General features: G+C 33.2%; 3 protein-coding genes across 4 annotated transcripts; 1 reads left to right on the top strand and 2 right to left on the bottom strand.

Moving 5' to 3' along the window:
• The first annotated feature begins 2,675 nt into the window (after positions 1-2,675).
• On the top strand, positions 2,676-9,365 carry LOC100811013 (heparan-alpha-glucosaminide N-acetyltransferase). The gene is made up of 14 exons (XM_003532288.4): positions 2,676-2,832; positions 2,967-3,268; positions 5,837-5,974; positions 6,165-6,246; positions 6,455-6,531; positions 6,818-6,924; positions 7,254-7,368; positions 7,485-7,601; positions 7,707-7,798; positions 7,945-8,011; positions 8,089-8,167; positions 8,260-8,351; positions 8,565-8,708; positions 8,859-9,365. The coding sequence occupies exons 2-14, from the start codon at positions 3,014-3,016 to the stop codon at positions 8,883-8,885; spliced, it is 1,392 nt and encodes a 463-aa protein (XP_003532336.1). The 5' UTR covers positions 2,676-2,832; positions 2,967-3,013; the 3' UTR covers positions 8,886-9,365.
• Positions 9,366-10,599: 1,234 nt separating this feature from the next.
• On the bottom strand, positions 10,600-16,848 carry LOC100810476 (glycine--tRNA ligase, mitochondrial 1). The gene is made up of 7 exons (XM_003532287.5): positions 15,725-16,848; positions 15,425-15,619; positions 15,091-15,315; positions 13,563-13,622; positions 13,346-13,426; positions 12,837-13,242; positions 10,600-11,024 (listed from the first exon to the last, which is right to left on the bottom strand). Exons 1-7 carry the CDS (start codon positions 16,700-16,702, stop codon positions 10,792-10,794), a joined length of 2,178 nt encoding a protein of 725 aa, XP_003532335.1. The 5' UTR covers positions 16,703-16,848; the 3' UTR covers positions 10,600-10,791.
• A 2,215-nt stretch (positions 16,849-19,063) lies between these two features.
• On the bottom strand, positions 19,064-22,189 carry SGF14M (14-3-3 protein SGF14m). Of its 2 annotated transcripts, none has more exons than NM_001249076.2 (5): positions 21,982-22,189; positions 20,967-21,477; positions 20,743-20,865; positions 20,050-20,166; positions 19,064-19,488 (listed from the first exon to the last, which is right to left on the bottom strand). In NM_001249076.2, the coding sequence occupies exons 2-5, from the start codon at positions 21,444-21,446 to the stop codon at positions 19,435-19,437; spliced, it is 774 nt and encodes a 257-aa protein (NP_001236005.2). In that variant the 5' UTR covers positions 21,447-21,477; positions 21,982-22,189; the 3' UTR covers positions 19,064-19,434. The 2 variants fall into 2 exon arrangements, with proteins under 2 accessions (NP_001236005.2, NP_001335849.1); NM_001348920.1 differs by lacking the exon at positions 21,982-22,189 and adding an exon at positions 21,895-21,957.
• Between the last annotated feature and the right edge of the window lie 1,130 nt (positions 22,190-23,319).

Below are 23,319 nucleotides of genomic sequence, written 5' to 3' on the forward strand. Positions count from 1 at the left end.
AAATAATCATTTATATCATAAATATAAATAATATTTGACTTGTATTATTTGGATAAATAATAAAGTTTTTTTTTATTATTTATGTAAAAATTCTGACTATTAAACTCATTGGTTTTTGCGAACATAAAGTATTTTAATGTTACGTTTTAGGATTACTTAAATGTTATTGAATTGGTAAAAAAATATGAATTAAGAAAATAATCTATTAATTAGTTAATTACTACTAATATATATTAGGTAATAAAAATATAATTAATATTAAATATTTGATAACCACCCTAGATCACACCCTTAGTGAAGCTAATCAGGTGCAGATAGCCTTGCCAAAGTGGGAACTATGCATCCAAAGTCCAATATAGATTTTTCATGAGCCTCCTCACTCTCCGTCAGGATTCAGGGGGTCTGGCCCTCATATTTTTCGTGTCTTGAATAAAATGGTATCATTTGAATTTTGTCTTTCTTATAATTTTTGTTGCAAAATATTTAATAATTTATTCAAAATCATTTTTTTAAAAAGTTATTTTCTATAGAAATAAAAAAATATTTAATTTATCTCGTGACATAAAAAATTTCAAATAAAATTTTTACAATTCCAAATTTGATAAACTTTTTTTTCTTCAGTATATACAATGGATGGTAACAACAATAGTTAATCTTATTTTATAAGTTGTATTTGAATTAGGAAAATACTTAATATGTTAAAATAACTCAGTATCATAAAGCTTCATTTTGATTCAATTGTGAAAACCTCTCTAATGACTTTTAATTATCCAAATAAGATTTCATCATAAAAAATCATAAGAATTATCATATTTTAGATAAGTTTTAATTTATATTGTTTTCTTTTATGCTTCTAACTTATCTATCTTTACATTTTATTGATAAAATTGTTCATATATCATCACACATCCTTTTATTATTTTAAAAAATTATGTATAAAATTTTGTTTATAAGTGAAACTACCATCATTAGTTGACTAATTTTTGATAATTGTATCCCTAAAAAAATTACTAGAAATCATTTTATTTTTATAACATTTTTTATATAATTTAAAAATTGGATCATTTTAATTTTATTTTAATACCCATTTAAACTAAATATTTTTTTTTGGTGTCTCCCTAAAAATGAGGTCATGGGTGGTCACCCACTTCAACCGTGCTCAGGTCACCACTGTTTTTCATTCATATGCTATAACCTATAGACACAATGTTTCTTCACGGGAGTTTATTTTCTTTTCCTATTTATTTTTTGTTTGGTTTTGCTTTGTTTTTTGTCATATGTAACAAAAAAAAAGGTAGTATCATTCTTTTAGTCCCTAAAAAAGGATTAAAATGACATGTGTAAGAAGTAAAAGAGATTAAAATTAATATATATATATATATAGATTAGAGGTGGGTCGAGATTTCAATAAAAGGAATGAAAACTACCATAAAAAGAATATTCATCTAACAAGTAACAAATAAGTACCATCAATTTCTATACAAGAATATTCATAAATTGATATTCCAATACTTTAATTACATTAATATTTGGTTTAAAAAATTAAATTAATAATTAAATTAATTGTTTTTTTATGTGGCATGTCTTTAAGAGCCAATAACTCCTTCAATTGCAAAAAAATAATTTAACAATTAGAGTTTTTTTGGTACAGTAACATCAGAGTTTAACAAAGCTCAAGAAAAATAAAAACTTAATATATAATAACTAAAATTAATAAAATACTACAGTGTTTAGATAAAATTCATATACAAAAGATAAAATTATTATTGATTTTATAATTTTAAAATTGAGGAAACAAAAACTGATTGGATAACAACTAAAATTTGATAAAATATAATATTTAAATATACTTTCCCAGAAAAAGATAAGATTGGTATTGATTTTATAGTTTAGAAAAAAAAATTCAAGAGATAGAAATGATTATAGAATAACTAAAATTAGTAAAATATAATCTTCACATAAAATTTATTTTAAAAAAAAGATAAATTATTATTAATTTTATAATTTAAAAAAGTCAGGAAGTAAAAACTAATTGTATAGTAACTAACATTGACAAAATATAATATGTAAAGAAGGTTTCCTAAAAAGAGATACCATTGTTATTGATATGATAGTATATATATTTGAAAAGTTATATATTAAAAAGATTCATTAAGAAAAACAATGGATTACCAATGAATTTAACTCATTGATTGAAGCAGATGTGTGATAGTTTTTGAATAATAGAAAAAGTACAATCAGTAAAAAAATAAATACAATTAATATTTTGTGAACATAAAATATCTAAATGGTAGGATTATTTAAATCTCATTTAATTGGTGAAAAAATATGAAAAGGATGAATTAAGACAAAATGAAATGATGAATTATTTAATTATTACTAATGCAGTACTGGACTAGTACATATTTTTTGGGATAAGGAATGGCCATGGTGTTGATGATGAGGAGTTAGCAAGAGCATGGTAACGTATAGGGGGGGTGATCCTCGTTAATGGTTAATGGTTAATGGTTAATGGTACGCGCATCAATCAATGAATAAAATCATAAATATCTATTTTTGAAATAAAGATAGAATCAAGTTAAGTGCAATAATAGTGAATTTTCAATAATCTTTTTTCATTTATAGTATTTTTAAAAAAGGAGCTAGAAATCTTATCCGAGAAAGCTTTTTTGGGGGGCATAAATAATAAATATAAAAAATGCTTGTGTTGTGTGTGGCAGGTCCTTCTCCGAAAAGGCCTATAAAAGCTGGGAAGAAGGGAAAAGAAGGCAAAGAACAAGTTGAAGGAAAAAAGACTCCTTCAACTAGTACTGCATTCTTTCTTTTCTTCAAGTAAGAAGAAGACTCTTTCTTTCTTTCTTTCTTTCTTTTTTCCGAAGGATTCCCCATTCTCCTAATCAATAATTATTATTATTTGTTTGATGTGATGTGATGTAATGGGAATATTATCATGTATGTATAAATAGATGGTAGCAAGAGGCATCAAGAGCAAAAGACATTGTTAATTTCGGAGATGGCGAGTTACGAGGCTATTAAGAACTTTGATGATGATGATGATGAAGATGTGGAGATGGCACTCCTCCATAACCAGATCTCTGAATCAAGATCTGCCACTGTTTCTCCCACCATTGCCCAAACTACCCCGCTTCACCTTCACATCAACAACATTATTGAGGAACAACACATAATCGCAAGGCACCAACCTCAACCCCAACCCAAATCTCCCCGTCTAGTTTCTCTTGATGTTTTTCGTGGTCTCACCGTCGCGGTAATCTCTCTCCTCCTCTTTCTCTTCCGTCTTTTATTCCTTTTTTTTTTCTTCAATAGAAAATAAATCATTAAATCTAATAAAGGGGAACCATTTTTTTTTTTAGCTGTCATGTTTAGTAAGATTTTTTGGTCACGCCTTTTTGTTTTTTCGGTGGGACCTCGACCTATTTCTATATATATATATTTTTTGAGATTAATCTTTATCAAGAACTCAGTTACAAGTTATAGGAATATATTGTGTGAGAAATGAGGGTCTTTTTTAAAAAGTTTAGCATGTGGTTGTTGGATAATAGTGTCAAATGCTAAGATGTTTCCTTCCTTACAACTTTGGGAAGAGCCAAACGACGTCGTTTGAGTCCTTTCCTCATTCCTTCCTTAGATTTGGACTTGGTGGTAGTCCAAAAATAATTGAAGTAACGAACCACTCACTAATGAGGCTTGACTCACCGGTGGTGCTTGTTTTGGAATTTTTAATGGTTATTATTGGAAGATTGATTCCTGGAGTTTTTTTTTCTGGCTTTAATTTGTGATCCCAAATTCAATTTGACTCCAAAACGCAAAGAGTGTGCACGTGTTGAAGTAATATTGCTTTACTTTGAAGGAAAGAATAGCGTTTGGTGTTTGTTACTCATTATTCATCTCATCTCTTGTTATTCGGAAAACCGTCCATATAAATAGCACTGCTGCTACTTGCCTGTTCCGATCAACTTCCTCAATATTCTCCCTTTTTACTTTTAACACAAACTATTATTATCTTCCACTACTTTTCATTCTTATTTAACATAAAAAATCTACCACCAACTTATTTTAAATATATTTAATTTTTTTATCTACTTATTCTCATATATTAAATTGCATTTTTAATTATAAAATTGTTTTTTAATCACCCACCGTTTTTAGAGACTTTGGGTGATTTCTCTTTAGTCCTTTTGGAGAGCCGTCCATTTAAAGAGCATTACGGCTACTTGCCTTTTCGATCAAAATCTAACAATATTCTCTGATTATAATAATATTTACTTTTGTTAAAATAGATGTTGCTAGTATTTCTTTAAATCATAATTTCTATAATCCAAAGGGTTGGCCTTGAATAATCTATTTAACGAAAAATTTATATTTAAATTCTTTTTGTGTAAAAATTTCCCTGGCACTGTGAATAAGATTACTCTCTGACCTAGTTGGTAAGTTAGGAAACACCATTAGTTAGGTTGGAGGACACATGTCTTTTACATAGGATAAAAAATCATAACATCTCTATTTGTTCTTAACTTCATCCTGTCTATTCACTTTTATCATTGTTCTTGTTCGTATTATCGTGTATTAATTAATTTTAATTACGTTTCTAATTCAAGTATGTTTTTAATTTCTTCTGTTTTTTCCCCACAAAATGCTTTAAGAAAAATAGGAGTAGTTTTTGCAATTATTGACTTGAGAAATAAATAGTAGTATCCCAACTCCCAAGCGATTAAGTACTTTCGTGTCTTGTAACGGCCTCTTATTATTAGGTTTCCTTCCCGATTAATTATTTTTTGTTTGTATGTTATTGAACATATATGTTCAATTTTTAGAGAAAAAAAAGATTCTCCTAGTAACAATATAAATATTGATTATTACCAAATGAAAGTAAAAATACTACTACTTGTTTACAAGCCAAAAAAGGGCACACTTGCGCTTCTTTTCTTTTTAGTTAATCAGAATTAACTAAAATCTCCATGGGATAAAATATATTATCACTCGTAATGATGATAATAGTTGTTGAGCATTTTTGGCCACTCTCAAAACCGTTTCACTGTAAACGTCAGTATTTGCAAATATCAGTTCTGATTCGGTCTCAGTTTCACCTCTTTTCACGCATGGCACGAATTTGGTAGTTTTCTTTCATTCAACAAGGCCAGAAAAATAAATATTCTAAATGGATTATGTTACTAATACATCGTAGAAAGAGTGGTGGTGGTGGTGGCATAACGTGCAGTCGGTTAGATGTAATGCCGACTGGTCACCACTATGTCTTACTTTTGTATTACTTTATCAATTGGAGATGACAAAGAAACGCAATGCTTCCCATTCGCTTTAGAAAATGGCATCATGCACACTTGATCATTTTAACACGTTAGAAGTAACATGCATATCCTATGTTGTTGGCAAATATGCATCATTCAATAACAAGTCTATTATTATAATAAATGAATTTTATGCAACTTATGACATTTGTAAATCCATTATTTCCTATGTGGAATTCTTTGACTTTAGAACTTGATTGGTGCGCCTAATAAAAATGGACTGGGTAGGATAAGCTGCCCTATCTAGCCATATAGTGTAAGTTATGCTATTTGCTGGTAAGCATGACCAAACCACTGGATCTTTGATGAAGATGAAGATAAAATTGCAATGACCTTAAAGGATAAGATTAATCTAAGGATTCAATAATCTCTCAATATCAAACTAATGGGACTCCCGCTAAACCTTTCATATTTAGGCAGAAAGGAACGTGTGTATTACAAACTTAGGATCTTTGATTTCCTTTTCATTTTATTGCATTTTCTTACTGAATTTATCAATCTTTATGCAGCTTATGATACTTGTTGATGATGCTGGCGGACTCATTCCTGCACTCAATCATTCACCATGGAATGGTTTAACGCTAGCTGATTATGTCATGCCATTTTTCCTATTTATTGTTGGTGTTTCGCTTGCACTCACATACAAGGTATTCAATTGAATCTGTTGTATAAATTAACAAAGTACAGCCAAAACCAAGTGCGATAATGTTGCTTAGTAATGCAATTTCTTGCAATTCTGCAATCTAGATTGTTTTATATTATTTAAGTACAATAATTTGTTGTGGAAATCTCATGATAAATGCTCCATTTAACCTAACTACTGTTTTTTTCCAACAGAAACTGTCTTGCGGAGTTGATGCATCTAGGAAAGCAAGTTTACGGGCTCTAAAACTTCTTGTGTTAGGCCTTTTCCTTCAAGGTGGTTAACTGAATCTTTGTCTTTGTTTGTGGCAAGTTCTTGGCTAAATTTTAAGCTTTTTTAGCATCTGTTCCTTTTAATGAATGTTGAGCCGAAAGTATTAAATGTTGAAAACAGTATAGTGTTTAACAATGTGTGTGTTAGATGCTGAGAACATGGATTTTGTTATACATTTCTCTGTCAAATGTCTAAAATTTGCCTTCTACAGGAGGTTATTTCCATCGGGTGAATGATCTGACCTATGGAGTGGATTTGAAACAGATAAGATGGATGGGAATACTACAGGTATGCTTTCTTCGGCAGGGTTTTCTTTGCCTCTCCTTGTGATTAGTTGTAAAGTAGAAACACCAACTTTTTTTCCCTCGCAAGAAATTTGAACACAAGTTAAAAACAAAAATGAACAGTTAACCATCTAATCCTTTGCCCAATTGAGTTTTGCTTTTTAGGCTATGATAATTTTTACATTTTTCCAATTGACCAATAAGTTGAAGATAATCATAAAATTTTCTGTTTGTCTATATTCTTTCCTGTATATTAATTATTGTTCCCTATTTTCTTCATCGGATGCCAGAGAATTGGGGTAGCATATTTGGTTGCCGCACTGTGTGAAATTTGGCTCAAGAGTGATGATACTGTTAATTCAGGACCATCCCTGTTAAGGAAGTATCGGTACCAGTGGTAAGCTTAATTTTCCTCTGAACTTTTACTTTCTTACTTGACATTTGATAAAGCTACAACAGTACAAATTTTTTAACCTGGAAGCATACACCGGCATGCATCTCAATTCTTTTTAATTTTATTTATTTTTGTGCATGGCATGACAGTTTATTTGCAACATGTCCATATCTCTTTTAATCAAGAATATTCTGTTGGCAATGCAATTCTATTGTTCATGATTAGTCCTAATAATGCTGCTTTTCCATTGAATCTGTATCTCAAATCATGGTTTTCTAGTGGGATTTTACCTCACCATGGCAATGCCTTGTTAATCTGTTTGACTGTAACAGGGCTGTGGCTTTGATTCTTTCTTTCCTTTATCTTTGCTTGCTATATGGATTGTACGTTCCTGATTGGGTGTATCAAATTCAAACAGAACCTTCTTCAGAGCCAAAGACATTTTCAGTGAGTGTTGATGTCTTCTGTTTTTTCTCATTGTTGGTTTGAGGTTACTTTGGAATAATATAGCTTCTGGTATTGGTTTAGAACAGGATTTATGTTTATATTTATACATTTGCTAGGTTAAATGTGGAGTAAGGGGTAACACTGGGCCAGCCTGCAATGCAGTTGGAATGATTGATCGAACGATATTGGGTATACACCACCTGTACCAGAGACCAATATATGCTCGGATGCCTGTATGATCCTCTCTTAGATTCTTATCCAATATGATAGTTCTTGTTGCTTTTCATATTTTTTACAAATATGTTACCTTTTTCTTTTCCTTTTATCATTATCAATAGGAATGCAGTATTAATTCTCCCAACTATGGACCATTGCCTCCTGACGCTCCTGCTTGGTGTCAGGCCCCTTTTGATCCCGAAGGACTCCTAAGGTGAACTCACCATGTCACTCTCAAATCTCAATGGGGGAGGGGAAAAGAGAAAAAAAGAATGGCCAATACTTGAATGTGAAATTTAGTTCCTAAAAATGAGTGCTTTTCCATGTCCCTAATTTGTGTTCCATTGTGTGGATTTATAGTTCAGTGATGGCTATTGTCACCTGCTTGATTGGGCTGCACTACGGACATATTATTGTCCATTTTAAGGTAATACTTGTTCTTCTATTGTCTTTTTCCTGTTTTACTTGTAAGTTACTGACTTATTTCCTTGTTGCTGCATGCAGGACCACAGAGTGAGAATCATATACTGGATGATCCCGACCTCTTGTCTTGTAGTTTTTGGCCTTGCGTTGGACTTATTTGGTATGGCATTCTTTTTACCTATTTCTTGCACAGGACCATTGTTCCACTGACATTTATATTGCTTGTAGATATTGACATGGTTCTTCTTGCAGGAATGCATATAAATAAGGTTCTCTACTCGCTTAGTTACACATGTGTCACTGCTGGTGCTGCAGGCATCCTCTTTGTTGGAATATACTTGATGGTTAGATTTTAATTTCTTGCTTTTAAAAGAGCTTTCTAACTATATAGACAAAAAGTTATAGGTCTATGTACTGGTATCGACTTAAATGTTTACATGATTTCCCTCTTTTGATAACTATACAATTTTTTGTTCTCATGAAATTTGCTTTAGGATAGCATTATTCTTTAATCATCTTCTGGATACATTCTTAAGTGTTTTCCCCCCTCTGTGCAGGTTGATGTATGTGGGTGTCGTCGCATGACCTTGGTTCTGGAGTGGATGGGCATGCATGCATTAATGATTTATATCCTTGCGGCTTGCAATGTTTTTCCAATTTTCCTTCAAGGATTTTATTGGGGAAGTCCTCACAATAACATTGTAATTTCTTTGTCCCTCTCCAGTTTGGTTTTAATCCTACTTTCATAATCATAATTTTCTATTGTGACTTGTAAAGATTCAGTAATCTACTTGCACGTTTATATTCTGCACATGCTGATAATGTAATCTGATTGCAATTTCCTATCACAGCTCAAGTTAATTGGAGTTGGTACTTGAAGAGAGGCACATACACATGCTCGTGGATAAAGATTATATGCAGTAAGACAGTGAGACATGTTTTACTGTAAAAGAAATTGGCTACCACGCGGTGTTTATTGATTATTACCCGAGTTTTGGAGCTAATCTTTTGATCAAGAACAAGAACGGGTGTATCATATTCCTCTAATCTCTTGATGACGTCACCTGCATGGATGATGGATATAGTTTAGAGTTCGCTATATCTCTTGATGGCATAACCTTTCTATATATGGAAAGCAGCTTTTGTTTATAATAGCACCACTGCAATATAATGTGTACTTTTACTTCATATCCTTGAAATGATTTCAAGAGAGTAACCATTGGACACGATATTGATGTAAAATTTAGTTTTAGATTTTTTAATTTATTGTTACTATTAGCCTAGAAATGTCAATTTCTTCTGTATGAGCAGGCTCTCTCTATTATTGGATCTAGCAAAACTTTCTTTAATCATGCCAATGCTTGCGTTCTTCCATGTGTAATAGGGACAACTTAAAGTTATAATCGAATTCTTAATACTTAATTCTGAAATTAACTAATCTCGAAAAATGTCTTCTGTATAAATCTGATGTACTATTTGCATAAAACCCTACAGGGCTTTAATGAAAGCAAACAAACTCTTTTCACACCGTTCATGCGACTAGAAGCTTCAGTTGATAAATGCTAATAGACAAAATTCAAGGTACCTTTTTTCATTTTCACTTTATCTCCTTTTGAATTGTTACACTTGTGCTCTTCTATTTCATTTTTCACTAACATAATACCCCACTAAATACTCGTTTCAGATAGCGACAAGGTCCTTTATAAATAAAAGATTTCGTGGGACCCATTCCGCTCCAAAAAATAAAGCAAATATGAAAATGCGAAAGATGTCGACCAAAAAAAATGTGGAGGATAAGGTGTCATAAAGCAAAACCTTATTGGGTCTTATCTTTTTGCCACCCTTGAAGTGGGAAGCCAATCATTTTGAGCTACCACAACTTGGATGCAAAAATTTAAGTTCGCGATAAATGCTTTGGGCTTTCTTATGGTTGAAAAGTGTTTTTAAGTGGTTGGCCAATATGACTCTAATTCCAATCCAAACGAAAGGATAAAAGGATGTCAATACCACCGCCATTCAAAAGGATTTTTTTAAGAAAAAAAGTTAATTAAGTCAGTATATCATAATTCTTTTAAGAAATTATTTTACAATAATTATTTTGAAAAATCAAATTTTTAATTGATTGATACTAAATCTTTATATTGACAAGTGAAAATAAAAAGCTTCTTCAGCGGAAATTTCTCTTCGAGTGTTAACCATAAATAGAAACTCTGCATCTTGTATCATCTGAAAGAAACTTTGTGGAGCAATTCAGTGCATTTCAGTTCACTCAAGTTGATTTTGCTCACCCCTAGATGCAAGTATTCTACAAAATTTATTTATTGCCATGCTAAGGCCCTTATAAAACCTGGACAAATAACTTATGTATAGTGAGAGTTGGAGGTTTCATTACGTTGAGGTGAAATCACTTGCTCGTGCCTAGCATAATAGAGCAATTTCAGTAACCCAAACCAAACATCTTTTGGTTAAGCCACGTAGCCTAAAATCCACAGCAAAAAAGACATTATTTATTAAATAATCTTCGGATTCCCCCTGATATCAGCTAGGATAGACAGTAAGACCCAACCCCCACGAGAAAACCTGGAGAAGCAATTGGCAAACCAGAAATTTCTCAAAATAACATATCTATGACTACAAACAACTGCATATGTTGCACAAAAGAAATGGGTATCTAATAGTTGACAACTGGTAATATCCCTGTAGTTTGATTCGCTACTCAAAAAACACAATTTTGCAACAGAAAACTATGATGGGTCAACCTAGATGGTGACTAATAAAACTCAATCATTCATCTGCAGATGTAGAGGAATGATGAGGAAAAGTTGACCACACATCTTCCCATGTCCTCTGGCCTTCAGTCACCTCCCTAACAACAGAGGCAGCTTTATCCACATCAACACGCACTTGATCCTTGCTGTCCCTCTCCCGAATAGTCACTGATGATGTTGAATCTACAGTGATAGCAAAGGGCACGCCAAGTTCATCTGTTCTTGCATATCGTTTTCCTATTGATGTACCTATATAACATTTTTAAAAGATTTATAAAAGTTAATAAAAATATAACATTAGTATTTGGGTATTATCACAACAAAAATTGGGATAAATCCATCCCTAAAACAAAATTATGAATGCAAGACACGTTAAATACCTTAGGACAGAGTTTAATCCTTCTAATCAGTTTTATCAGGAAAAAAACACTTGAACATAAGACCAAAAGACCAAACTTGCAACTAGCCTACAAAGCAAAGCCTACATTATAGGAAAAATAAATAAAAAACAGCGCAAGTGCCTAGACCACATTTACTGTCACCCTCCCCAAGATGTAATTTTAAAAGAATATTGCTCTTGCCAAGACATAAAGTTTCAAAGATTTATTCGGTGAGTATTCCCACAGCCTTGAACACAATATAGATATCCTTGATGATTATGGAATTGAGATCAATGCTCAATGTGTATAAGTGTGAGCTTCAACCAACCATAGGCATACTACCAATGGTAGCTGTGTGACATTATCCCATGAATGAGCATGAGCAGATTTCTTCAGTTTTCAAATTAATCACTTTTGAGGAGAAGCATAATCTTAACAGTTTTAAAAACCAAAAACATGAAATACAGACAACTGATACATAAACAAACTGTACAGTTTGAAGAACAAGATCCTCAGTTCCTCACCCCAAAGGTTGCATTTCTAATTTTGAAAGGCTAATTTACAATTTTAGTCCCCCTATTTTTCAGAAATTCAATTTTGGTCCCTCTATTTTGTTTTTAGCAATTTTAGTCTTCCCATTTTTAAAAATGGGTGATTTTAGTCCTGCCATTAAATTCCTAGAATTGACCGTTAAATTCCTAAAGGCAAACCAATCTGCTACAAACAAGGAACAAAATCAATAAAAAAAATATCAAATCTGCTAATCGTGATTCAGATTTGATTACAATCTGATTCTGATGCACATTTTATAACAAAATAATATTAAAGTAATTACTCATGACAGGATATGGAATCTCCAATATGTTTCTGGCTTTCTGCCATCTGAAATTTGTTCAAAAGCTGCCAAAATATTAAATTCCTAAATGCAAAGTTGTTCATAAAAAGGAAATTAATCTGCTACAAACAAGGAACAAAATCAATCAAAAATAAATACCAAATCTGCTATAATCTAATGGGGATTTAGATTTAATTACAATCTGATTCTGAAGCAGATTTTATAACAAAATAATATCAAATTAAGTAATTGCTCATGACAGGATCAATTCTAGCAGTTTTTGAACAAATTTCAGATGGCAGAGACATATTTGAGATTTCATATCCACTACACTATGATATTGGACCAGCAAATGGAAACCAGAAACAATGAAATAAATTCTCAAACTAAAAACCAGAAACATATCAGTATACAGATTCCAGTATACATAATTCACCAAATTCTGAAACCAGAAACCAGAAAAAAAAATAGATATGACTATAAAATGTCATTCATATTATATGTAAGTAAAGTTTGAGCAACCGTAATTTGTGAAGATTAGGGGTTTGTTTCTATTTAGTGTGAGCATATTGTTCCTTCACGGGGTTGCCTTAATCAAATAAATAGTGTTCTCTCTCTCTCTCTCTGTTTTACTTTTCCTTTTCTCAGAATGAAGTCCAATCTTCCAAGGCTCCAATTTTTTTAAAAAAAGATCTACTTTTCGTCTTACTTATCTTCTTTATTTATATGATACACACATTTTTCTACAAGTATTTATGCAATTAATCAGTGTAAACTGTAAACCTATAAAGTTCTAACATTATCAACAGGTGCATTTACATATTAAAGAGAACTTAATCCACATACCTGTAGTGTCAATCTTGTGTGAAATTCCAACAGCAGTCAATGACTTGGAAATGAGTTTGGCAACCTCCTCATACTTCTGATTCTGAACCAGTGGGAAAACTGTACACTTAATAGGGGCTACAAGTGAAGGGAAACGAAATACATTTAACTGTTCATCCCCAGCTTTGCTTGGCCTCGTGTAGAATGTGTGCTCAAAGAGGCAATAGATTATACGTCCAATTCCAAATGATGGTTCAATCACAGATGGTGTAAAAACTCGCTGGTGCTCTTTCTTTATCTCCTTTTGAATGGTCAGCATACTCTTCTTAATAGTCACATTTTTCCCAAGTGTACACACTTGAAACTCCACCTCCCCTTTTGACTCCAGAGCAGCCTTCATATCCAAAGCTTCTTTCTCAGCCATTGCCTGCGAGAGAAGATTCCGTGTGTCAAGTAATGCAATCAGCTCTTGACAAAGACCCACGGTGCTACTAAACACACACTAACAAAAATACAACAACATCAATTACCTCAAGTGCTTCAACCACCATCCTCTGGTTCCCCTTGAATGCCAGACCCAGCTCTTTCTTTACTGGAGTTATAACCAATTTCTGAAACAATGTACAGAACAAGTCAATCAGTGATGTCCAAATATTTTCTAGAGTTGTGCTTGAGCATGAAGTTGAAGGGAAGGGACAAGTCATGTATATTCATAAACAAATCAACATCTTAAGCATTAAACAGTACCTCCACTTCCTTAGGTTCTGCAAATTTTTCATGAGCCACTAACGGAACACCACTTTTATCCTGCGATATAAAGTACAGGCATTGTGAGAATGCAGAAACTCTAACATTACATGACTAGAATTTCTTTACTTGTTTTAATACTATATTATATAAGATACATTTTACCCCATCCAGGTATAATCATTCTTCAACTTCAATGTAAGTTATGTAAGATACATTTTAAGTAAAAGTTTAACTTTTAGTCAAATCAAATGCAAGTTAGACTCCACACACTTAAAACCAAACTTAGAGATGGTCAAGTGATAGATACCAGTGGCGGAGCTTCGAAACTTCGTGGGAGTCAAAATAAAATTAAATAATATGAAACTTTATTCACTTATCTACATTTTAGATTTGAATTTAGTCATTCATGTCTAAAAAGTTTCATTTTGATCTCTTAAAGTTTTTTCAATATATTAAATTGGTCATTCCATTAATTTTTACACAAATTTAGTCAACCTGATAATGTGACAAAATGTGAGAAACGTCACGCCAACAAAATTTGGCACCATTAGTGCCAAAAACTTATAGAAGGTTCATTTTGGTCTAATAGATACATTATAAGAGACCAAAATAAATCTTTTTAAACTCAAAGTGACCAAATTGGAACATAAAATATAGCTTAGAGACACAATTTCTATTATAGCTAATAAAAATTAATGCATAAATTTAATATAGATGAATAATACTAAATTGAAAGTAATTGTCAAGATCACATTATAAAGAATTATAAAAAATTTCATCATATGTCACTAGGAACTTAGAAAAATTGCTTCTTATTTGCTTCAATCCTTGTGAACTCAAGATAATTGTTGGGTTCAAATAGATGTCGAAGTTAATTTTGTTCATCTTTCTCACTAGTTTTTCTCTTTAAAGAAATTATTTCTTTCACTCTTAAATCATTATTTTTCTAATATAAATTTATCAATTACATGGAAAAAGAGAAAATGCATCTACATAATTATCATAAATTAAATAAAAGAAGTATATAAAAATCAATGCATAAATAAAAATAATATGGATGTATATTTATAATTTTTTTACTAAGAGGGCGAGATATTTTATATCTCCTAACAGTCAAGAAATAATTCTCTAAGTATTCTTTCTTACTTTTTAATTATATTATAATTATAATATACATATATTTCTAAAAAAAATTGGGGGGGGGGGGGCATGGCTCCCCCCTGTCCTAATGAAGATCCGCCCCTGAGTGATACCCTATCCGTTACTAATAGTTGTTCACATGCCTTACATTTTGCTTGATTTAAATGAAAAGAATTACATTTTCTGGCCAAAACCAAAAATGACAGGGAGGATGGTAGGTTGAGAGAGTACTATCCTCATGGAGGTAAATGTATTTTCGGTTTTCGTAGCAAGTTTCATGAGTAATGATGCAAGGAAAACATTGTGATTTTACAGTAACCCAACCCCACAATTTATCAAAGTTACAACAAAGAAGCCATTATTTAGAGTTGAGCAGAGTGGTTACCGAGTGAGCACGCAAATCATATGCAGATCTATCGGCAATGCCAACACACTCAATCCAACCATAGGAGCACTCAATCTCGGCATCCCAACAGTCAGCAGCATAGTGGGCCATCTCATTGGCGAGATGTTGCCTAAACCTCAATCGGTCCTTGTCTATACCAAGACGCGTCAAGAATAGATACACTCTCCCGATGAAGTAACCAAGTGTCTCATTGTTGACAATTCCCTGACCAAAACACACCATAAAAAGCACAAAGAATAAGAAGAAGAAGAAGAAAAAAACCTAAAAAACTATCATAATGATAAGTTCAATCTTGAAACCAAACCAACCTTACCTTGGAAACAGCATCACGAAGAGGAATCCTCTTGGCAGACTGACCCGACATTTGCTCCTCCCTCGGGAACATCAAGAACTCCAAGTCAGCTACCTCAGGGTACTTGGGATGAGACTTATCTAGAGGGTCAACAAAGTGCTCAATCTCCGCCAACGTGAACTCCCGCACTCTCAGAAGCCCCTGTCGTGGAGATATCTAAACACACAAACAACATCCAACCCAATTCATGCAAAGACTATATCTAATTTAGAAAGTATAAAAAAAATAAAGTCTAAATTGCCACGAAAATCATGAACCCACCTCATTCCTAAACGCTTGGCCAATCTGCGCAGCAGCGAAAGGAAGCTTGTTGCCATTGTAATAATACAAATCCTTAAAATTGACGAAAATGCCCTGGGCAGTCTCGGGTCTCATAAAGCCAGGGCTGAAGCCGGAGGGACCAATGGAAGTCTGAAACATCAAATTGAAAGGGTAGGGATCAGAGAGAGAGTTCTTAGTCTCAGGAGAAACAATCCCATAGTCCTTAATCTTGGCACCAAGCTCTTCAGCAGAGAAATCATCCAGCATGGCAAGCACGTGCTTAAGCTCCGCAACCTTATCAGAAGACAACGCAAGGTCACGCTGGAGCTTGTCGTTGCAGAAGTCCTTGAGCAGGTGATCGGCGCGGTAGCACGTGCCGGTCTTCTCGTCTTTGACCATGAGATCGGTGAATTTGTCCACGTGCCCAGAGGCCTTGAGAACGATTTCGGGAGTGACGCAGGGGCAATCGACTTCGAGCATGTTCTCTTCCAGGACGAAGTGTTGGCGCCAGAACGAGAGCACGTTGGACTTGACGGAGCAGCCGGGAGGGCCGTAGTCGAAGAGGCCGGCGACGCCGCGGTAGATCTTGAAGGAGGGGATGTAGAAGAGGCGCCGTTCAAGGGTGTTCACCACGGACTGACGGAAGGCCTCGCGGCTGTCGGAGCCGCCGAGGAGGGAGTGCTCGATGGAGCTTTTTTCGAGCTTCAGCGCGTTTAGGGCTTCGATTGCGGCGTCGATTTCGGGTTTGGCGGCTTTGGCGGCCTTGAGGGCGCGGACGGCGTTGCCTTGGGCTTCCACTGCGGCGTGCTTCTCGGCGAGGGATTTGCGGAGGGATTCATCGGTGGCGGCCATGGGAGAAGACGATATGGCGAATGTGAGTGGAATTGAATGACAAGATATTTTATTTTTAGGCTTAGGGAAGGAAGAAGATATTGCTGTTTTTGCTATCGCTCTCACTCTCACTAAATGCTTCAGCATACCAAACTCTTCAGCATAGGGTAAGTAACGGTGTTCCAATCAACGCCTTTTTTAGTGCTATAGGCCTGGGCTCACTTGGGCCTTACCCAACTAGATTACTAATTGCTTCCAGCACTTCCTTTTATTTCTTGCTCAACTTGACTTCTTCGGTTAAATAATCATTTTCATCCTCATGGTATAGAGTACTGATAAATTCATTTTCGAAACATAAAAATTCAAATTTTAATCTCTAAAAATGAAAAGAAAATGCGACAAATTGATTCACTCATTAATTTTTATCTGCTACTGTTAATGAAAGAAATTATATGACAAAGACAAAAATGTCACAAAAATAATTGTCTTCTTCATATGTTCCCATTAGTGTAGGTTTTACGTTTACTGTCTTACCAAGGAAGGCTTAGTTAACCTCAAACAAATCAATTGGATACTGTCATACTTGAATTGTCTTTTCTATTAGTGTAGGTTTTACGTGAAATGTTCCCATTAGTGTATTCATTTACTATATAAAAAAATTTGGATACTGTCACACTTGAATTGTCTTTTCTATTTATCTGAATTTTCTGTTTACACTTTCGAAGAAGACTTATTTTAGCCTATAAAACAAACCAAGCTAAACGTATTGCTACATGGAAAATCTATTTCGTTTATTTTCTCTATGCAGGCTTTATCATGATAAATTTAATAATTTTAGCCCACATAATCATTGTTTGCTCAACAGTTGAAGCTTTCAGAGAGTTTAACTGATATTTTATTTCATTCTTTTATTGAACTGATTACGCATTCAGGTGCTTCAGATATTTACGTAATGAGGGGGTAGATCTGGGGTGATTTTTTTTTTTTTTTGGAAAAAATTAAGAGATTGATGATGCACAAATATGCTGAAAATAACCAGTGTTGAGTGTGTCTGTGTACTGTATGAGTTTCACAAGCACCATTTCTTTATTGGTTGAAAAAAGCAAACCCACTTTGAAATGTCTGAAATGCATTTCAAAGTTCAAATTCATAGAAAGTTAGAAAACATATTTTGAAATTCACTGTTATACCAATAAATAATGACCATGCAACACAGTTATCTGATTACATCAGCTACAAAGATAGTTTTATTGAAGAATGAAGACTATCAACCGATTAAGAATAATCTTGATATGATTTTAAAGTGATTAACATCAGCATACATAACTTATATTTAGATGACAATATAAAAGAAATAATGTTATCATATTTTAATCTTTTGTTAGACATCACATATTTCCATATGTCCTGTAGAGAATCTTTGATATAAAAATTCATTTTGAATTTTTTAGATAATTTTTTATGAATTTCATGATATGACACAGGATGCAAGAATTCATTGTATGCCTGAATCATAAATAGGATAAATGAGACATTAATACTTAAGCAATAAACATTTAGGACATAAAATTACAAATCTTCTCACAAAAACAAAACTAACATATATAATTATCTTTCTTGCAAGGCATCTGTATAAATATTAAGATCCCTCATGGTATGGTTAATTTAAGGTCACTCATCTTTCACCCGTTGTAGCAGAACACCTGTGCGGCCGTTGATCAATAGGAAAATGTGACAAATTCTTCCCAAGTGGAGTAAGGGAAAGGAACAGTCATCCGATGCAGCTTGGAGTATTAGATAAAATTGTTTTCTGCGTGATCTTTATTCTACGTTTCTCATACAAATGTTCCTTTTTCTTCATCCTGGGCACGAGGGATAACGCGTGGTGTAACCATGATAAATACTAAATAGGAAGGTCGTCAGTAAAATTCTTTTATAGAAATTAGTTTTTTTTACACAATTATAAAAATTAGTTATTCAAAATGTTAATGGATATTCGATAATATTAAATCAAAAGTTATTAACACAAGTAATTTCACATTTAAGTCTCTTAACTAAAATAAAATATAAGATTTGAATATAAGATTTGATTTTCCGCTTGAGTCAAAATGGATTAACCTGAAAGTTAGGTGTTAAACAAAAAGTATAGATATTTCTTGATTACACAAAAAGAAAAATCAATAATATTAAGAGTCAACATTGTGGGTGAATTATTATAAAATCTTTTGTATTTTGTATTTTTTTTTATCAGTTCTACCGAATTTGATACTTAAATGTAAAAAAATAGTAATTCAAAAATTTATTACCAATTTTAGTAGTGAGAAATTTGGATTGTTGGTCTCAAGTTCAAATTTGATTGTTATTATACATATAAAAATAAAAATACATTACTAAAACAATTTGAATGAAATTAACCTTATCATCCTAAATTCATTTTTAATTTTTGTTCTTCATCAATAATATTATAAGAAATGAGTGAAAAAAGAAAATAACATTGAAAGCTAAAATGAGTAAATGACAAGTATTTTGAAACTCATTTTTTCTCCTTACACACGAAGATTTATTACAGGATGGAGGGAGTATGTCACGGCCTGTGCTCAGCAAGTGATTTAGGAGCATAAACAAACAACATCAAATGAAAAATGAATCTCACAAAAACGCTACTAGCAACAATAAAAAATTTATAAATCACTAAACCACATTCTTCTCATCCATAAAACACATTAGACAATCCACTGAAACATTGTAAATCCCAAGCGCAACGCGCACTTGAAATCATAAAATTCATTAATACAATAATCCCACTATGGCAAGCCACATTGGATCCATATTATCGGTAATACATATCCAATCAACTACCACATCGCAACTGCCATCGCCTATTCGCCTGGTTGTTGCTTAGATGTTTCCTTGATCTCATCTCCAGCATCGTCCTGAATATTAAAGGCAATTCGAGTAAAAAAATTAATAACTAATTATTCTCAAATCAATGTGCAGCTGAGACAGAAAAGAATGGAAAACATTCCACTCCAAAATACTCCATGTCTAAAAGCTGTCAACAGCAACATAAAGCATAGGCAGGGTAATGCATTAGAAACAGCTTCAGTAAGTATGAGGATAAAACTAAATTAGCAAATGAAGAAAAGCTCAAAAGCCTAACTCCTACACTACTACAGCGCACCAACAAAAACAAGAAAGATGTTAATTAGTAAGCTTGGATTTGTACCTAGAAGAATGTACAACCAAATAAGTTTAGTAAGCCTGGCTCTTACAAAAGAATAGTTTATGGTGTAGCTGCTCAGCTTATTAAAGAACTATTAATCATGGCCTGTTCCTTTACAATTTAATTTTGTCCAGCCATCAAGAATTAGACTACAAAATTAACAGATTACACAACATACATGAAAAAAAATCTACTTCAAAGTCTACAGTTAAACACATAAAGAAATATTTACAATATACAATAAGAGAGAAATAGAGAGAGAGAAAGAAACCGTGATGTCTGATGTCCACAAAGTCAGATTGTCACGGAGAAGTTGCATGATCAATGTACTATCTTTGTATGACTCTTCACCCAATGTGTCAAGCTCGGAAATTGCCTCATCAAATGCCTGCCATAGTCAAGCATATTTCACTAATCATCAAAGAGAAGAGAAAGCAGAATAGGGGAATGCCATGCATCAAGGAAAAAAAACACATCATAGGCATAATCCATCAATATTGTCAAACAAGAAAACCGTAAAATGACCAAGGAATGAACAGTATTGAAATCAGTTTACCAACAAAATATCACTGAAGACTGAGGCCCCACTCTATAACACAAATACAAGATTTACTTATTTGGTCCATATGCCTGCATAATCTTTACATTTTAGTCCCTACACCTAAAAGCTCATTTTGGTCCTTCTCAAACACTTTAATCCATTTTAGTCTTTGCCATCCAAAATTGTCGGGACTAAAACCAATGAAAGGTGTATGTGAAAGAACTAAAACGGATTAAAAAGTGTATGTAGGCAGTTTCTATGCGTAGGGACTAAAACATAAAGATTTAAAGATGGTGCAAGTTCAGGGACCAAATGAGTAATTCAACCTAAGTACAATTTAATCGTCAATGAACAATGGAGACATACAAGTAAAAACAAGGAATTGAAAAAAAAAAACAAAACAAAAAAAGCCTTTAGATATACCTGCTTGGCAAGATTACAAGCACGATCTGGCGAGTTAAGGATTTCATAATAGAACACAGAAAAGTTGAGAGCAAGTCCCAACCTAATGGGGTGAGTGGGGGCCAAGTCAGCAAGAGCAATATCCTGCATCAAGTAAACACAAGTTTTTAAGTTGAGTAAATCAGTAACTAGCAAGTTCTAGTAACAACTACAATTCCACAAAAGCAATATATAATTATATATACCTGAGCGGATTTGTAAGCAAGCAAAGTACTCTCTGCAGCCTCTTTCCTCTCTGCCCCGGTCTTGAACTCAGCAAGGTACCTGTGGTAATCACCCTTCATTTTAAGGTAAAAGACTTTGCTCTCGGGAGATGCAGCGGAAGGAATGAGGTTGGACTCAAGGAGGTTCAAAATCCCATCACAGATCTTGCTGAGTTCAGCCTCAATTTTGCCCCTGTACTCCTTTATAATGGCCACGTGGTCCTCATTGCCCCTGCTCTCCTCCTTCTGCTCAATGGAGGATATGATCCTCCACGAAGCCCTCCTCGCACCAATCACGTTCTTGTAAGCCACAGAGAGGAGATTCCTCTCCTCCACCGTCAACTCCTCAACCTCCACAGTCTTTGCAACCTTCTCCATGAACTCAACCATCTCCTCGTAACGCTCGGCCTGCTCCGCCAATTTCGCCATGTAAACGTTCTCCTCCCGAGAAGAATCCGCCATTTCTCAGATTCGCAAATCTCACCGCTTAACCCTGCAAGATAAATTTCACAATATTACGCAATTCATAATTAAGTGACAAGTGTGTGTCACACGTAATCATAGGTAAATATTCATAATACTACATAATTGATTCTAGATCCAAAATTGATTTGAGTTTGAGCAATTGAGTATTTTTGCCCTAAATAAATAACACTACTCAATTTTATCATTAATTTGATTTTAGAATAAAAACATTCAAATATAGATTCCATCACTTCACAATCAATTTCACTAAAATACAACACACAACACGATCTATTTCTCCAGTGTTTTTTTTATTCTTCGCGGGAAGAAAAAAGAGGAGAAAATACAAATATACGAAATCGAGAAGAAAGAAGGAATAAATGGGAATCGGAAAGAAGAAGAATAAGCAGTAAGAAGTGAAGATGCAGATCGGGAAGAAAGAAACCTAGGAGAAACAAAAATGAGAAAAGAATAGGCGCAATCGAAACCCTAAAAAGAGATGATGAGGTAAGAGAGAGTGGAGAAGACGAACCTGAAGGAAAAGAAAGCGTAGCAAAATGGAAGAGAATTGAAGGCGTAGATATAGGAGAGGAGATGAAGAAGGGGGAGGTCCAATGAGAAGATGGCACGTGGTGGGTGGCGGGGATTCCGTGAGAAGTGGGAAGCGTTGACCGTTGTTGAGTTTGTCTTGTTAGGTGGTGGGGCCTAGCCTGCCGTCGCACTTCACGCTGACATGCTTTTCATGTCTGCTTTGCCTTTCTTGTGTTTTCTTAGTATTTCAGATTCTCTTTGGCGTGTAAAAAGGCTACTCTCTCGGTTTTGAATATAATCAACAACAACAAAAATTATGCAAGCTCAATTTGTTCAAGTTTATTTTAATAAAATAAGTAATTTTTCCTTAAATATTTTTTTAATATGTTTATTTAAATTATTTTTATTTAAAATAAGTAATTTTCTATTTTTTTTTCCGAAACAAATTTTATCTATCTCTTTAAAAAAATTGATGTTAAATAAAATTATGCTACATTGTGATCCTTAAACTTCATTTAGTAAATTTAGTTATTCATCTATCAACATAAATCCTCTACAACTCTACAAATTTGTCAAGCTAATGAGTTAATTATATTATAAAATAAATAATGTTGTTATATATTATGCATGTAAATTTAAATAATAAAATTTGTAATAATTAATTTTGATATAAATCATACGAATTATTTAATCCATATATTTTTTTATAAATAAAAAATATTTATTATTACAAAATTTAATATATATTAAATTTTGTAATAATAATAAAAATTTAATGCACAAATGAGTAATTTAACCTATTAATAATTAAAAAATAAAACTTCAAGGAATTAAAAAAAAAATCAACCAATACGGATGAACTTCATCCGTATAAATCATACAGATGAGCTTCATCCGTCTAAAACATGCAGATAAAGTTCATCCGTATGTTTTATACAAATGAACTTCATCTGTATAAATCGATAAACTTAATCCGTATGCTTTATACAAATAAACTTCATATTTATGGATTAACTTCATCTGTATAATTTATACGAATGAAGTTGATTTGTATGTGAAAAATTTGCTTACGGATCACAACTTAACCAGAAAAAACAACTTAAAAAGGAACAACGAGTCAGGAGTATTTTGGACATTAATAAAAAATGCTAGGTGCACCAACAATAGTGCTAGATGTACCTAGCAACACCCTTAAACTTCTCAAATCTCAACCCCCACCGAAAATTTACCCGTCCGGTACTTTATTTTTTTCTTTTCCTTTATTACTACATCAGGTTTTTATAGGCATGTATTAAAGCATATAGTAGTATCATTATTTTAATTCATCAAGTTATGGTTA

The sequence above is a fragment of the Glycine max genome, chromosome 8 (assembly GCF_000004515.6).
Source record: "Glycine max cultivar Williams 82 chromosome 8, Glycine_max_v4.0, whole genome shotgun sequence".
Classification (NCBI taxonomy): domain Eukaryota; kingdom Viridiplantae; phylum Streptophyta; class Magnoliopsida; order Fabales; family Fabaceae; genus Glycine; species Glycine max.